At 44.9% G+C, this 15,672-nt stretch overlaps 1 protein-coding gene across 5 annotated transcripts in view; it reads right to left on the reverse strand.

Annotated features, from left to right (window-relative positions):
• Nucleotides 1-15,672, reverse strand: part of CUX1 (cut like homeobox 1) — a 267,048-nt gene that overhangs the window by 87,028 nt on the left and 164,348 nt on the right. For all 5 annotated transcript variants that reach the window (XM_040082722.2, XM_040082720.2, XM_040082718.2 and 2 more), the window contains exons 9-10: nt 12,435-12,483; nt 483-587 (exon numbers count right to left, since the gene is read on the reverse strand). In XM_040082722.2, coding sequence (XP_039938656.1) covers nt 483-587; nt 12,435-12,483 — 154 coding nt within the window. The remainder of the gene's footprint in view (nt 1-482; nt 588-12,434; nt 12,484-15,672) is intronic.

Here is a 15,672-nt window from a genome sequence, read left to right on the forward strand (position 1 = left end):
TTCTCAGTTTAAATAGAGCCAGTGAAAACTGGAAGTTTATTTGCAGTTTCTCTGACAGCCCGGATGTGGAGTAAGGAGAGGCAGCGTGGGCAGGGAGCTCTGGGTGCCCTGGGATGGAGCCCCACACCGCACAGGCACGTGCTGATGGCCACCAAGGCTCTCTTGCTGCCTCTCTTTCTCCTCTGCCTTTGCCCTCAGCCACGTGAAACGATTTCTGTGCTGCCCACCTGGAGCAGGGAGTGATGGATCACCACAGAGCCAGGTGACCCCTGTCCTTCCCGTCCCCTCCCGTCCCCTCCCGTCCCCTCCAGCCGCCACCCCCCCGAGCAGCTGAACCCCACCACAATCCCCGAGGAGCACCGTTCCCTCTCAGTTAAAATACGCCTTCAAACAGCTGCTTTTATAGCTGTGGGCATAAATTGAAGGAGCTGTAGTGCAGGAATGTCAGAAACCTGTAAGAGTCAGTAAATATTTTCTCTCACCACATCAGGTGCCTTCTGGATCTGCGTAGCAAGTTGGAGAGATTTGTTAGCTGATGAGAGCTGCTCCCTTAAGGTCTCTGCCTCTCTCTGAGCCACCTCTGCCCTCTGAAGGAAATGAAAAGGGGTGAAAAGAGAAAGTACATTCAGTTTAACAACTGACAATTATTACAAGAACATTCATCAATTCATGCCTGACTGAATATAATTGATTTTCCTAAACACTCAACCTAATAAATGTTAGAAAAAAACATAGAATGTGATGGATTTTTATTTTAAACAGTACAAGGAAGAAATAATTGAGCGATTATGACAGTAATTTAACGCTAGGAGCAAGGAATCCCCTGCTGATACTAATGCTGCGGCCCACTGAATTTCCCAGACTGAATAAATACAAGTGGAAATGGAGTCTTTTTATTCAATTTCTTTCTATTCTCATAGACCAAGCAGATTTTATTGCAAGGCTCCTCATGGGAATAATTCTCACGGGTAAATGCTGAATTAAAAGATATTCTGACCACTCTCTCAAACACACATACAATGTTGTGGGCTGTCTTTCTGCAGTAATTATTCCCTAAAACATGAATTGTTAGATTCTGTTCTTTCAGCAGGTCTATTTATTCAACAATATTTAACCCTAAAGTGACAATTTTGCACAGCTCAGTTACCAGCTGCTGAGGATTTATGCAATAGCTGATAAGCCTCTGACTTGGCCACTGGTCAAAATTCCCATCTAAATATTGAAAAATAATAGCAAGGAGAAAGATAGAATGGTGAGGAAAAATTGCCTGTACGAGAGAGTTTGGGTAGAGACAGATGGATCAGTAACTTCAGGCAATAAATAGCAGCAAACTCCTTTTCATAACTGTCTGTAAGCTTCTGTTAGAAATGGAACAAAACCTGGTTCTTTTACAATATACACTCCTCCTGGCAAGACTGTCTTCTCTCTTTTTTTAAAAATGTATTTTATTGTTATAAAACCACACTGCAATCTCTGCTTTCTGCCTCAGCTACTCCATCCAAACCACTCTGCGCTTTCAGAAAACAGCCAAAATTATTTTCCATCTCCACTTCCAAGACTTATCACCAGTTCTACCAAACCCATCAGCTGCCACCAGTGAAGGTCGAAACTTTTATTGACCAACTGATGGATCCCTTCCTTTGCGGGATGATAAATTCCCACTGCCATTTCTGAGCCACCCAAACTGCCACAGACTCCTTGCTAATCCTCTGGAAAACTAAAATAGTGAATATAGAATATAGAGCAAATAGAAAGCCTGTAGTGAATATAAAATTATACTGAATATAGAAGCTGTAGCAAATATACAACTTACAGCAATATAAAATCTCTAATGAATATAAAATCGATAGCAAATATAAAATCTATAGAAAATATCGACCCTGCAGTGAATGAGCCCTATAGCCCTGTGTGTGTGTGGTCTCTGACTTCCTCCCCAGTCACAGCAGACTCTGCATGTTTAATCAATGAGTAAACTAACAGCAATCAAATACTAAACGCATCATCTGCGCTATTTGCTCACAACATTGTATTAAATGATTCTGCATAGGTTCCACAGCTGTAATTAAAACGTGATTGTAAAAAGTACAGTGACGTGCCTCCAATAATCAGAGCAGGGGACATGACCTATTGTGCGCTTGGGAAACGTGGAAACAGCAGCAAAAAAGGCACAAAAAGAGGGATTTATGTTGTTTATGTGGCTGGATAATATTAGGATAAATACTGAGCTAACAACACACATTGAGATAAATTATTTTCTGGTACTTTATTAGATGTGCAGCTACATATATTGATCTAATAACTGCAGAACAACTCCAGCAAAGCAGGACAAGTTACTACACTGTGGCACTTGCTCTTCCATCTACTGCTGTATAAGTAATGGGTTTTGCAGCCTTGAGCAATTCTGCTGATGGCTTCCATTCAGCGCAGCATTGTTTGGAGAATCTATTCAGCTCGCATGCGAGCAAACCACAGAGGATATTGCTAATAGGTGGTACATCTGCATATACAGTGAGCTGTCAGCTGCCCTTTCTGCACAGCCTCCCCAGCCAATTCCCAACACCTGTTGTGATCCTCGGAATAATACCAGACAAGATTTCGTACTAGGCATTGTTAAAAATACATCGGCGCAAACTCTGGGCAATTCTATTTGGGAAATATTGGTCATTTTCCCTCTTTTTTATTCCCCTCTCACAGAATGGAAGCTTTTTAGAGCCAGAATTACAGATGTGCTCAGCGTCTGGAAAGCACTTTTGGGTGCTATCGCAATATAAATTATAAATGACACACAAAACCCTGTTAAAAGAATGGCAGTTTCAAAGCTGAACACTTACAAGTTTGGAAAAGCCGAGGCTGGTGCTCAGCCACTCTGTGGGATGGCACCACACAGGACCTGCTGTGGCTTTTCCAAGGAGATTTTCCCAAGGAGATCCCCTGCTCCACGCAGCTCTGAGAGGAACGTGGCTTGGTGAGCAGATCTCCTGCTTTGCCCTCTTGCCCTGTGTGTGACCCCTGCACTTCGTTTGCTCCGAGCTAATCCCACTCTCCTCCGCCGCTGGCATTAATCTCCTCCTCACTGGAGCTGTGCTGCACCACCAGCAGAGCTTCAGGACATTAAAGACTGCACTGGCACCAGCTGTTTGGAGCTGTTTGGGTTTCTGGAGTCCCTGGCACATCTCCCTGCACGGCAGCCTCGGCTGGAGGCTCCCAGCCTGGCAGAGCTGCCCCAGCCCGCTCCCGAGCTGAGACCCTGCTGCTCCCCTGCCAGACCCTCTGGGTTTGCCTCTTCCACTGCCACCCTTCTCTGCTCGTCACTCTGTCCCCTTCCTAATTCATTCTGGCTGCTGGAAGCACCATTTCTGTCTTGCTGCTCCACCGTGCCTTTAGCTCCAGGCAGGCAAACCCCAGCTCGACCTAATGAACATCCACAAACATCCAGAACGAGCCTTACCCCCACGATTTCCTCCTCGCTCTTTTCCTCCTTGCTCTTTTCCTCCTTTCTCTTCTCCTCGTTGCTTCTTCTCCAAATGTCCTCACAAAAGTTCCTCCAAGTGTCCCTGTCCCGGTGTCCGTCCCCATTCCCTCCCCACCACGAACCCCTCTCCCCGTCCTGCTCCCATGCTGATGTCTCCAGCCGTGGCAGGGGCAGCCTGGAGAGCGTTTCCCCTCCCCGTGCCCCCACAAAAGCTCACATCACATCCAGAAAAAGCAGAACCTGCCTGGTTAATGTTCACCCAGCCCGAGCAGTGACACACTGCAGCGTGCCTGGGACAGGCACCGCCAGCAAAGCCTCAACAAATTCAAACCAGATTCTGCTGAGTTTCTGTGAACTCTTTTTTTCCAGACTCTTATAGGCTGGCCAAACTTGAGGCTGTTTTTTTAATTTTTTTTTTTTTAAAATTATTTTTCTACTTGAAGAAGATACAACTCTGAGAAAAAAGAGAACTGTCCCTCGTCAAACCCCTTCCATTAAATCTGGGCACAGCAGGCTCCTCACCAAAACAGCAAGAAAAACTCGTAACATCTGGGGGAAAAATGGATTTATTTTTTTTTCCTAATCTTGCTCTTAAAAATGGTTGAACAATTTTTCCTGAAGTAAGAAAAAAGAGCGCCGCCAGAGACAGGCGCCCAGGATGGAAAACGGCTAAACCCGAAGAATCTTACACAACTTGGAGCCACTGCAAAGTCCAAGAAACCTTCTGTTTGTGTGGAACTATCCCACCTCAGCTGAGAAATAGAGAGATTCACAGAATCACAGCAAGGCTTGGCTTGGAAGGGACCTTAAAGCCCATCCAGTGCCACCCCTGCCATGGGCAGGGACACCTGCACTGCTCCAGACTGCTCCAAGCCCCAACGTCCAACCTGGCACTGCCAGGGATCCAGGGGCAGCCACAGCTCAAAGGGAATAATTTCTTCCCAATCTCCCATCCAGCCCTGCCCTCTGGCAGTGGGAGCCATTCCCTGTGTCCTGTCCCTCCATCCCTTGTCCCCAATCCCTCTCCAGCTCTCCTGGAGGCCCTTTAGGTACTGAAAATGCCACAGCACAGTTGCTTTTCACCAATCAGTGCTAAAACTCTTGGTTTCTTCCTCCCAAATCCTATGCACAGCCTAAAAAAACCCCTCAATGACCAGTGGCAGTCACACTAATGGCCTTGAAGAAGCTCATGCAAATCCAGTGTGGCCCAAAATCCTATTTTCCAGCATAGCTCAGTCATACAATTCCTCCTAATTCCTACACCGCTGTTTTCTAGTACGGAACTACCACCCTGGTAACAAAATATTTCAAAATAGTTCCATTTTCCTTCATACAGCAGGTAAATATTGTACTGCTCACAGTGGAGCCAGGAGGTCACGATAGTAACGCTGCCGTGTGCTTTCCAATTAAAAATAGGAAAAAAAAAAAGCCTTACACAATATATCCAGTTTAAATTATTCTCCTTGTTTCCTGACAAGATAATGAATAGCATGAACCGAGTGCTCTCCTACTTACAGTAAAATGTTAATTTGATCAAAGACCAGTGGTGTGAACAGCAAAATGAGATACTTATGTGAAAAAAAATGCATAACCTTTCCCTTGAAGTTCCACCAGCCGAACTCTATTTCCTTATTCCAGGCTAAATTCAGTGCTGTATGTGGGAAAATCTTCCTATGGGCGAGGGTGGGCATTATCACAAGTAATTCTGCTGCAGTTAATGAGCCTGGTTATGGCAGCAATCACCACGCTAGGAGCTGACATTCAGACTCGCAAGCTGCTGCAAAAGCTGTGTTTCTCGGAGTACAGCATCAATTAAAACACGCTGCTTCAATGTGCTTTCATTTCCTAACTTTTCAGATATAAAAATTTGCTACAGAACCTTTAGATGGCCAGCTTCCACCCAACAGCAGCAAGGTTAACAGAACAGCAGGGACATGAAAGATTTTTCAGGGCTCTGGCACCTATTTTTTCCAACAATGGAGAATTATATGGAAAAAAAAAGGAAAAAACTCCACCAAGCAGAAGAGGTTGGGTTGTCTTCATTCTTGTCTTCAGGCTATTGCACTTTCCTCAGTGTGCTGAAAGGCTGCCAGATAAATGTATTCCCAGCTGATAGCCAGGCATTCGCAGGAAACTCATGTTTGCATGAAAATATTATTAACCGTATTTTGCCTTTATACAGAACTTCTCTGTGCAAAGATCCCAAATGCCCTTTGTAAAGTAAACGTTATTATTCCCATTTTACAGACGGTGAAATCCCAGGACTGAGTGAACGACTCCATCTGCCATGAAGCAGTGTAACTTAACTGGATCCATGGGATGGTTTGGGCTGGGAGAGACCTTAAACCTCATCCCATTCCACCCCCTGCCAGGGCAGGGACACCTTTCCCTATCACAGGGTGCTCCAAGCTCCATCCAACTGATGCCTTAAGTTTTATTTTTCCAGTTTTCCAGACTCTGTGCTGCCCAAGGTGCAGCTCTGAGCTCACACTCAGGGTCACTCAGCTCTCTGCACACAGCAGCGACACAAAACAAATCCTGTTCCTGCTGCACACCAAGGACAACTTTCAGCCCAAAAGCACAAACAAGGGTGGCTGGAGGGAGGAACAGGAAGGATGGGAGCTCACAGCCTGGAGCTGGAATGGGACAATTAAACCCCAAAATGCAAATGGAGCAAAACATAAAAATGTGAGACCTTGTGACCATTTGTCCATTTTTTGTCCATTTTGTGTCCACTTTGTGCCCATTTTGTGTCCCCCTTGGGTGCAGCCCTGGCCAAGCCCTGTCCTGCCCAAGCTGTACCCTAAAGACCTTTCAATAAATCTCTGCTTTATTCTCCAGCTCTGTCCAGTCTCTGTTGCAGGCCAGCCTCCCCCAGGCATCCCAACCTGGCCTGGAGCAGTACCAGGGATGGGGCAATCCCCCAGGGCGATGGCACACCGTGGCACACAGTGGCACACACCCAGCCCGCTGCCAAGGGAGTCAGAAATAAAAGCAAATCCTCTGGCAGTGCCTGTGTCAGCCTTGGTGCAATGCAGGAGTCACGGCAGGATGAATTCCTTCCTCATGGAAGTGCAAACCCAAGGATGCCTCATCAGGGCTGTGCTGGTCACGGCAAAACCTCCAGAGCACCAGCACCACCTGCATTGTGCTGCGGAGTGAAAAGGGGAATTTATTCCATCTGCTGCTCAAAAACATACATATTTTATGGCAATCTCACTTAGCAGGAATATCTTTGAACCATTTTCCAAATGTGATTTGTTGGAGACAGGAAGGTGCCATACCCAAGGAAATAAAAAATAATCTTGAGAGCAGCATTTCTGCTAAAACACCCTGGTGAGGTTTTCTCTCTACTTTTATGGCAGACTCTGTTTTATGTATTTTAGTGGCAGTTTGGCTCCAAAAAAATGCTTAAATTCACTAACTCTTCCTCTACACACTTTAAAACCCAACACTACATTTCTGTGGAATAAATGATATTGATCCAGTCTAGATTCTTTAATAAAAGCTGCTGTATTTTAGAAAGCACAGCTTTCTTTATTTATTGGTATTAGAAGTTTCTATATTTGACTTTCTTTGCCCAGAAAAAAATAAGAAGTAGAAATCTGGGAGCACTATCAGCACTGTGAGGATGGAAGGAAAACCAATGGAAACACTGGGCTTTTCCAAAGGGATAACAGAAGAAAAAAATCAATTAATTATTCTTCTACGGCTTACACAACATAGTCCACACACACATAAAGTCTCACATTTTCTTTCTCTTACCACCATCAAAATCTAACGATACCTATACTTGAGTTTGCTTTTCAAATCTATATCCTCCCCTTTCAGATTATGACACAACAACCCAGGATCAAACAACCCTAACCAAAGTTCTCCCCTTTTTGTTTTAAAAGTGAAAAAGCAGTTTCTTCTTTACAGGAAGCTCAAATTACAAAGCCCATTAGATTTTTTTTTTTAACCAGATGATCAATGTATAAAGGCAGAAAAGAGATCTGGACACATCAATAACATGAAGCTACAAATTTAGACTCAGTATTAAAACCTTAAAATGACCCCTGCTGTAAGTTAAAAAAAAAAAAATCTATTTAATATATTTAAATATTAAAATATATTTAACTATTTCTGTTATCACAACCTAGGAGTTATTCTTTCCAACAAAAACCTCTGTCTTTCTCAGGTACAACTGGGTGATTCCAGGTTCCTGGATGAAGTACAGAAACGGAACAATAATTTATTTGAATAAATTTGTCATCCCAAAAGATTCGTTTTGGCAGCAGAACTTTGCTGCCATAAACACTTACTGGAAAGGTGTAAACTTGAAAAGGTACAAGAAAGTGCTAACCATAAATATTTGTCTAAAATAAACAGTCACACAACTGTAACTGCTGTGAATGCAGAAACGTATACTGGAGCTTCATTAACTTCCCTGATTGGAAATCAGAATATTCTGGGAATCAAACAATAAAAAATTCAAAGATGCTGAATCCCAAACTATGATAAATCATTTATTTTGACAAGTACGGGTAGTTTAGCTTTAATTATTTATTCTTATACTTCGTAGCATATCAGAAAATACGCAGTGATTTATTGTGCAAAATGAAATCTTAATAAAACGAGTCCCTTTCACCAAACTACAGCATTATTAAATCTTCATGGAAATGCAGAGGGAACTCGAGGGTTACGTTAATTCTGTCATTGAGCTGCGGGGTTAATCAAGTGAAAAGGAGCCCTGCCTATGGTACTTGGCTCTATTGTGCCCTCAGCTCCTGCCAGCCCTGAGCCACGGGATGAGGAGGATGAGGATGAGGAGAGGAAGGACAGGGATTCTGCACCACGGTCTCCTGCTGCCTGGGAGATGATGGAACTGCAGCTTTTGCCACGAATACAATGGGGGTTTTGGCTTCAGACCTTATATCCCTCCTCAAGCTCTGTGGCTAAAGCAGCTAACAGCTCCTCTTGAGGCAGATGAAGCTGGACCAGACATTTTAATGCAATTCTTCCTTTTTTTTAATATTAAAAAACCCCTCAGGAGTTCCAAAGGGAAGGGTCACACCCACGTCACCCTCACAGTGGGTGTAACTCGGTGCACTCTGATCTCTGCCAGCCAGAACGGCTCAGCCCTGCCATAAAACCCCACTCAAGATCGTGGATTAATGGCACTGAGCTCCTGGGTGAGCAGCTGAGGAAGGAGGAGCTGTCACCACCCCTCACTTCCAGCACTCACCTCTGTCCCAGCCAGGGGTTAATTTCTCCCACTATTATGTTTTGTGGGAAAATTCACTTTACACCTTGTGTTAATGACACAATGGAGAGGGAGGGAGCTTTGTGGTCACTACTCCTCCCTCTCTCTGAGCAGAAAATTGCAAAGCTCACTGGCATTTAAAGGCAATTATTCTGATGAGCCAGTAATTTGTTCTGGGCTTGGTATCATGCAAAGTAGCCCAGAAAGCTCCTGCATGAGAAAACTTGAGGATCCAAGTGAGAAAAACCACTGGGAGAGGAAAGGAGGGGTGATGAAGATGAGAATGGTCCCTGCTTCACTCCACAGGACACGGGGGTGGGAGCCAAAACATCAGCTCTGTGCCTGCGGATTTGATCATCTACACCGATTTCTTTTTCCCATATTTTTAGTGGAAACACGTAAATCTGTGCTCTGAATCCCAGCAGTTTGGGTCAGTGCTAATTCCAGAGCAGCAAAACATCACAACCACATCAGCAAGGAGCAAAGCAGGAGTCGTGCTGAGCACTACTCTTTAAAGGTAGCCTTAATAATGGGGAATGAGCACTCAGTGAAATGGTAAAAGGAAATGTTAATTTAACTATTAAATACATAATTAGGTTAAGTACTTGTTTCTGCAATTGTAACACTTCAGCCTGATGCAAACTCACTTTCTGGCCTGTGCAATAGATTTAATTTCTTCCAGTATTTTTTTTTTTCCAGCTATGAAGAGGTAAAACACAGGAATTGCTACAAAGACTAGATATAATTCATCCAAGTGCTTTATAAAGGTGAAGCATCACACAAGGCAGAGACTCTATGGGCATGTTCCAGCAAACGAGCTGAGGCAGTGCAGCAGCTCCTGCTCCTCTCCAGGTGAAGCTGCCCTTCCCTTCTCCAGCTCCTCCAGTCCCTCTGTGCCCCTCATGGGGCCCCAGCACAACACAGACAGGGAACAAAGCCCAGGGAGCTGCTCCAGGGCTGGAGCTCCTCTGCTCTGGGCCAGCCTGGGAAAGCTGGGGCTGCTCACCTGGAGAGGAGAAGGATCCAGGAGAGCTCAGAGCCTAAAGGGGCTCCAGGAGAGCTGCAGAGGGACTGGGGACGAGGGATGGAGGGACAGGACACAGGGAATGGCTCCCACTGCCAGGGGGCAGGGCTGGATGGGAGATTGGGCAGGAATTGTTCCCTGGCAGGGTGGGCAGGCCTGGCACAGCTGTGGCTGCCCCTGCATCCCTGGCAGTGCCAGGTTGGATGTTGTGGCTTGGAGCAGCCTAGGACAGTGCAGGTGTCCCTGCCCGTGGCAGGGTTGGCACTGGATGGGATTTAAGGTCCCTTCCAACCCAAACCATTCCATGATTCTGTGATTTCAGTGGCTTCTCCCACGTCTTGTTGAGCAGCCTCAAGCTGCTAAACCCACAGAGAACAAATGTGGCTCCTTCCAAATCCCAAATCCAGGCTCTCCTGCTCTTCCTGACCTCAGTGGGTCAGTGAAAGGTGCCAGAGCTGCTGTTTGGGAGGGGATGGGACCACAGCAGCCAGAGGGGGAGGAAGAGGGGAGGGAGATGGGGAAAGGGAGATGGGGAAAGGGAGATTGAATCCCCTCCTCTGGCTTTCCAACAGCTCAGATGAACAGCACGCTGGTTTAATGTACGGTCAGATTTTGCACAATTACAACCAAACTAAGGGTTATGCACACAAGCAGTAATAAATTTTACCTTATTATAAGAAAAGCACCACAATGAAGTAAAAACCAAAAAAAAAAACCAAAAACAAACACCAAAAAACCCCCACAAACCCACACTGCAGCTTTGTACCAGCTAGACAGAAAAATAGCATTTCTGGATAAAGAGGTATAATCCATTTTAGGAGGCAATAAGCGATTCAGAAATACCTTTTCTTTAACTACAGCCCCCTTTAGACTGAGGGGGAAAAAACAACTATTGGGCAAATCATTGCAAAATGTACTGCCTTTGTAAAAAATCACAAAATAATTCTACCGAAACATTTTTAACACCTACATCATTTCTAAAAAGTCTACATATTTGCAAATAATTACTAGCACTTTCATAAATATTTAATGCTGCCTACAAAAGTTCTTTGACAGAACTAAAAACCCGCTGTACAAACACCAATTTGCTTTTTTTCTGACTAAATAATCAACTCAACAACTTATAAATATGATTTTGGCTTCATTAAGACATTGAGGTGCTGGAGTGTGTCCAGAGAAGAGAATGGAGCTGGGGAAGGGTCTGGAGCACCAGGAGTGGCTGAGGGAGCTGGGAAAGGGGCTCAGCCTACAGAAAAAGAGGTTCAGGGGGGATCTTCTCTCTCCCTACACCTGGAAGGAGGCTTTAGGTGAGGGTTGGGCTCTGCTCCCAGGTAGCAAGACACGAGGAAACAGCCTCAGGTTGCTCCAAGGGAGGTTTAGGTTGGGCATCAGGGAAAATCTGTTCATTGAAAAGGTTGTTGAGCCCTGGCACAGCTGCCCAGGGCAGGGGTGCAGTCCCCATCTCTTCAGGGATTTCAAAGCCCTGTGGATGTGGCCCTTGGGGACAGCGGTGGCAGTGCTGGGTGATGGTTGGACCAGATATCTTGGAGGGCTTTTCCAGTGGAAATGATTCTGTGATTTTGATTTTTCCAATTTTCCAAGAACTAATGTAAAGGCCAGCAGCACTTGCTGTAGACTTGACAGCTGCAGCAGGGGAGTGTGGGGGCTGAAAGCTGATCTGGCAAAAGGGAAAAGACAAAACAAAACAGCAGCTGGAGCAGGGGGTGCATTTTCAACAGGATCAGTGACCTGGCCTGGCTCACACAGCCACTGCTGACAGCAGGACCCAGCGAGGGGAGGGAGCTGCCACTATCCCTCCTGGAACGGAGCTGCTCTTAGGTAAACTGCAGCTGGATTAAAAATCCACAGCCTGGGAGATTTGAGACTGCAATCTCTGCTGGTATGGGCAGAGGGATTAATGGAGCTCACCGATAAGCAAATGCCTGGCTGAGGTTTCCCTCTGTGAAACCAGCGCCCAGTGGCTCGTGGAATTCCCACTGTCGTGGAATCCGGCCTGGCCATGACCATCCCCTCCACCAGCTCCCTCACTCAGAAGGGCTCCCTGCGTGGCTCTTGGGTTTGGGTTTGTTAAAACAGCATTTCTGCCGCTCCTGCCAGGAGTGTGTGCGCTGTGAGGGATGGCCAGAGAGACATTTCACAGCCCAAATTAACACCTGCAGGAACAAAAGGCAATTTCTTTGTGGTCCTGCACAGAAAGAACAGTCTGATCCAACCCTTGCTAAAAATTAATATGCCAATAAAACATAGCAGAAAAGGAAGAGGGGAGGAAAAAAAAAAAAGTCTGGAGAAGTCCCCAAAACCTGCAGCCCTGCCACAGGCAGAGGACAGAAGCCCTTTAATTTGGGCAAACCATTCACCTGCATGTCTGAATAGGGGCCAACATGAAGGATTTAGAAACACAGAGCCAAGAATAACTACAGCGGGAAACCTAAGTTTAAATTATTAGAAGGTAAATATATGGCAAGCACTGCTCTACTGTGCACACAATCCTTATAGTGCATCCCTGAAGAGCTGTATTTTGCTCAAAATTTGCATATTTTCTCACTCCACGCAGTTATGACTGCAAAGTGCATATAAAAGAACCGTCATGAAATCCAAAAGAGAATTTAAAAAAAAAAAGAATAATCAAAGTCACACTTAGAATTTTATGGGGGACTCATTTAAAGTCCTACCTGATTCGCTCTTTCCAGGTCTGTCATGATCATCTCGATTTCATCAGCCCTGGGAGAACGAGAGAGCAGAAGTTTTGTTATCACACAGAGAACGGCTGCTGCACGAGCCCAGGCACAGCAACAGGCACACAAACACCACCAATTGTCAATATTTATTTGTAAAAGGACACGACAGGACTGAGCAGCTCATCTCCTGACTGGTGAGATCCTCTGGAGTTTTCTGGACCAGTCTGCAAATCTCCAATTCCTTTGCTGGTTCCCCGTTTTGCAAGGCAATAGCCAAACTGATATTCATTGGATCTTTGAAGGTCTTACCCCCCAAAATTCCAGGCAGTGTCATCTTTCCAACATGTAAAGGTGCTTCCCAAATGATAATTATGGAGAAATCAAAGACTGAGTTCTTCAGTCAACTCTCCACTTAAACAAAAGCAACCAGTTGCTCTTCTGTTTCAGTGTGCCCAGAAGTTTGGTTCTTAATTTGGCTAAAAAAAATAGATATATAAAGAGGTCAAAGAGACCAAGAAATTCGATTTTACATTACGTGGAGAGGATGGGGGGTTTTTTTGACACGAATTTATCAAACTCCAAATTTAGACTCCTAATGCACTTTGCAAAGCTGAATTGGAAAGTCAAAGGGTTGAGAACTATACAAGGAAAAAAGGAAAAAAGAGATCCTTCAGATCCCTGTGTTAGGGAGCAGCTCCCAGACCTGACCCCTCAAAAATCAGCATTTCCAATACTTCACTCACACAAACGGAGCCAATCCTTAAGCAATCTTTTCTTATCTTCATGCTCAATCATGGGCAAATATTTCCCACTCAGGCTCTCACCTGGGAAAGGCACCAGGAAAAAGGGCTGACAGCCCTGAAGAATGTTCTGTACCAATATAATAAGACATATTATTCTCCCCAGACATTTTGCCTGTCTTCTGTGCCTGGGCCATATGGAAGCAATAAACACTGTCCTCATCTCCTCTGAACAGCAGCTTTACCAGCAAGTCCTTTTGCAATCTGCCAACACCATCATGTCTGGTTTTTGTTTTTAATCTGTAGCAGATCATTATGAGTAAAAGCTGTGAAATACTGGAATCCCCTTCCTCTGCCCATGCAGAAAAGTCAGGGTTTGTTTTTCTGCTGATTCCCACAGAAGATGCATTTCCCTGTGCAGGTGTTCGTTAGGAAAGATGGTTAATTGAAGTACATCAGGGCTCTGGCACACTCTACACTGGATCATTACAGTGATATTGACTTATTCCTCAACAGCATTTTAGGCTTTTGGGTGTACTCTTAGGGAAATGCAGCAAAGGATCATAATAAGTAAAAGTGCACGTATATAAATTAATGGAAAATTATTTTTAATTACTGCCTTTAATGTTGTTGAGGCAACATGAACTGCCTCCTGAAAAAAATCTTTTGGACAATAATGGAAAACAGATTAACATGTGTTTTCTTGTGCAGGAGAAGCTAATGTGCTCTTACGCTGGGCAGAAATCCTGCACACCATGTTTGGAATTAATAATAAATAATGGTCATTACTTACTGAATTGAACAACCACTGCCTGGGCAAAAAAGGATTCAAGGGAGCAGCCACAGGACTGACCCAGGCACATTAACATCAGCCTGCAATAACACTCTACATCTCTTTAGCCTCTGCAGTTGTGAAACATCTTTTGTTTTAGACTCCAGGCCCAAAAAACTTATTAACACACTTATGGAAATGACAGTATTTCACGTGGAAAAGATGTCCCAAAACCCATGCAAGTGACGCCACCGTATATCTGTAACAGAGGTAAGAGGGAAGAGAGCATCCCAACACACTGAAAAGATGCTTCCCAGCATTTCACAAATATTTTTAGCCAGGAGAGTTTAAGGATCCTCTTTATATAAGCTTCTGCATTCGGGCTCAATTTATGTGTGAATGCCTGAGGTTATATGGAGCCAGTAAATGAAGTCTGGGTTATGTCACACGGTTCCCAGAGCGGAGCTGGGAATGTCCCAACTCAGCATGCCAGCTCCAGCTGAAGCCAATCCAGCTTCCTCTCCCTCTCTGGAAAATAAAATCCCTGCATTTCCACCCAAACAGGGGTGCCAGATATCAGCCAAAGGTCTGGAACAGCACAGCACCTGAGAGGAGTGAAAGACTCGGAAGCAAAAACCCCTGGGCTTGGGAGAGGGAGAGGCTTTGGGAGCAGAAGGTGGGGTTTCAGCTCAGCCAGGGAAACTCTTTTTTTCTGGAAGAAAGGAAGATGACTCTGATGGAGAAAAGATGAGTGGGAAGGGGTGGAAGTGTGAGGGAGTCTGGACCCATCCAAAGACCTCCAGCCACCTTGAAAGGGGCAAGGTAAGGAGAGCCAGAGGTCAGGAAACTGGAGAAGACAGGGGAGCAAGGGAAGGAGCAGAGGGATACCTGAGACCAAGGGATCAAGGGGAAAGGGGACCAAGAGCAGTACAGCAGAGGAGCACCCCGAGCCAGAGGAAAGGTGAGTGGCTGCCAGGGAAACACAAGATGGTGCTGGAAAAGCAAGGTGAAAAGACTCAAGCCCGCATTTAAAATGGAGAGAAATATTAATACTGGTATTTGTGTCCCATTTTGGCCGGGGTCAGGATTTAAGAGCTCTATTACAGCACTGGGATACACAGCCAATTACAAAAAAAAAAAGCAAGTGAGGATATAGAATGCCATAAAAATGACATTTGTGCCCTTCAGCGTGCGCAGATAATTCTGACTGAATCCAGTAAAGTGTCAAACTGTAGCCAAAGGCAAAATTGTCCCTTTGTCCTTGTATCCAGACACACCAGCTGACTGATCCTGAACTCCCCTTTCCCTCCTACGTTTTTTTCTCCCAATCTTTCCAGCACACCTAATAAAAGCATGCAACATCTCCAAAAAAATTCAAGTAAACACCTCCAGCCGAGCAGTCTGCACACCGATGGAGGGTAAGACTGCAACCATAAACGTTATCTTTAAGTAAAGTAATGAATTAAATTACTCTGTATTCTTTCCTAGCACAAGTGTCAACAGCATTCAGGAGAATCTTCAAAAGGAATTCAGGCTTTTCATTTTAAAAGCTCGACTACCACATCAGTAGCTGGCACTCAACAGCCTAAAATCACTTACTTGAGAAAGTCTCTAATAGCTGCATTCACTGTTTGCTCAGCACAAGTATTTATTATAAAATAAATTACAGTTCTCACACCTTTTATGCACTCACAGAAACAACCTGCAATGATTTATTGTT

Source organism: Hirundo rustica, chromosome 19 (assembly GCF_015227805.2).
Source record: "Hirundo rustica isolate bHirRus1 chromosome 19, bHirRus1.pri.v3, whole genome shotgun sequence".
Lineage (NCBI taxonomy): Eukaryota > Metazoa > Chordata > Aves > Passeriformes > Hirundinidae > Hirundo > Hirundo rustica.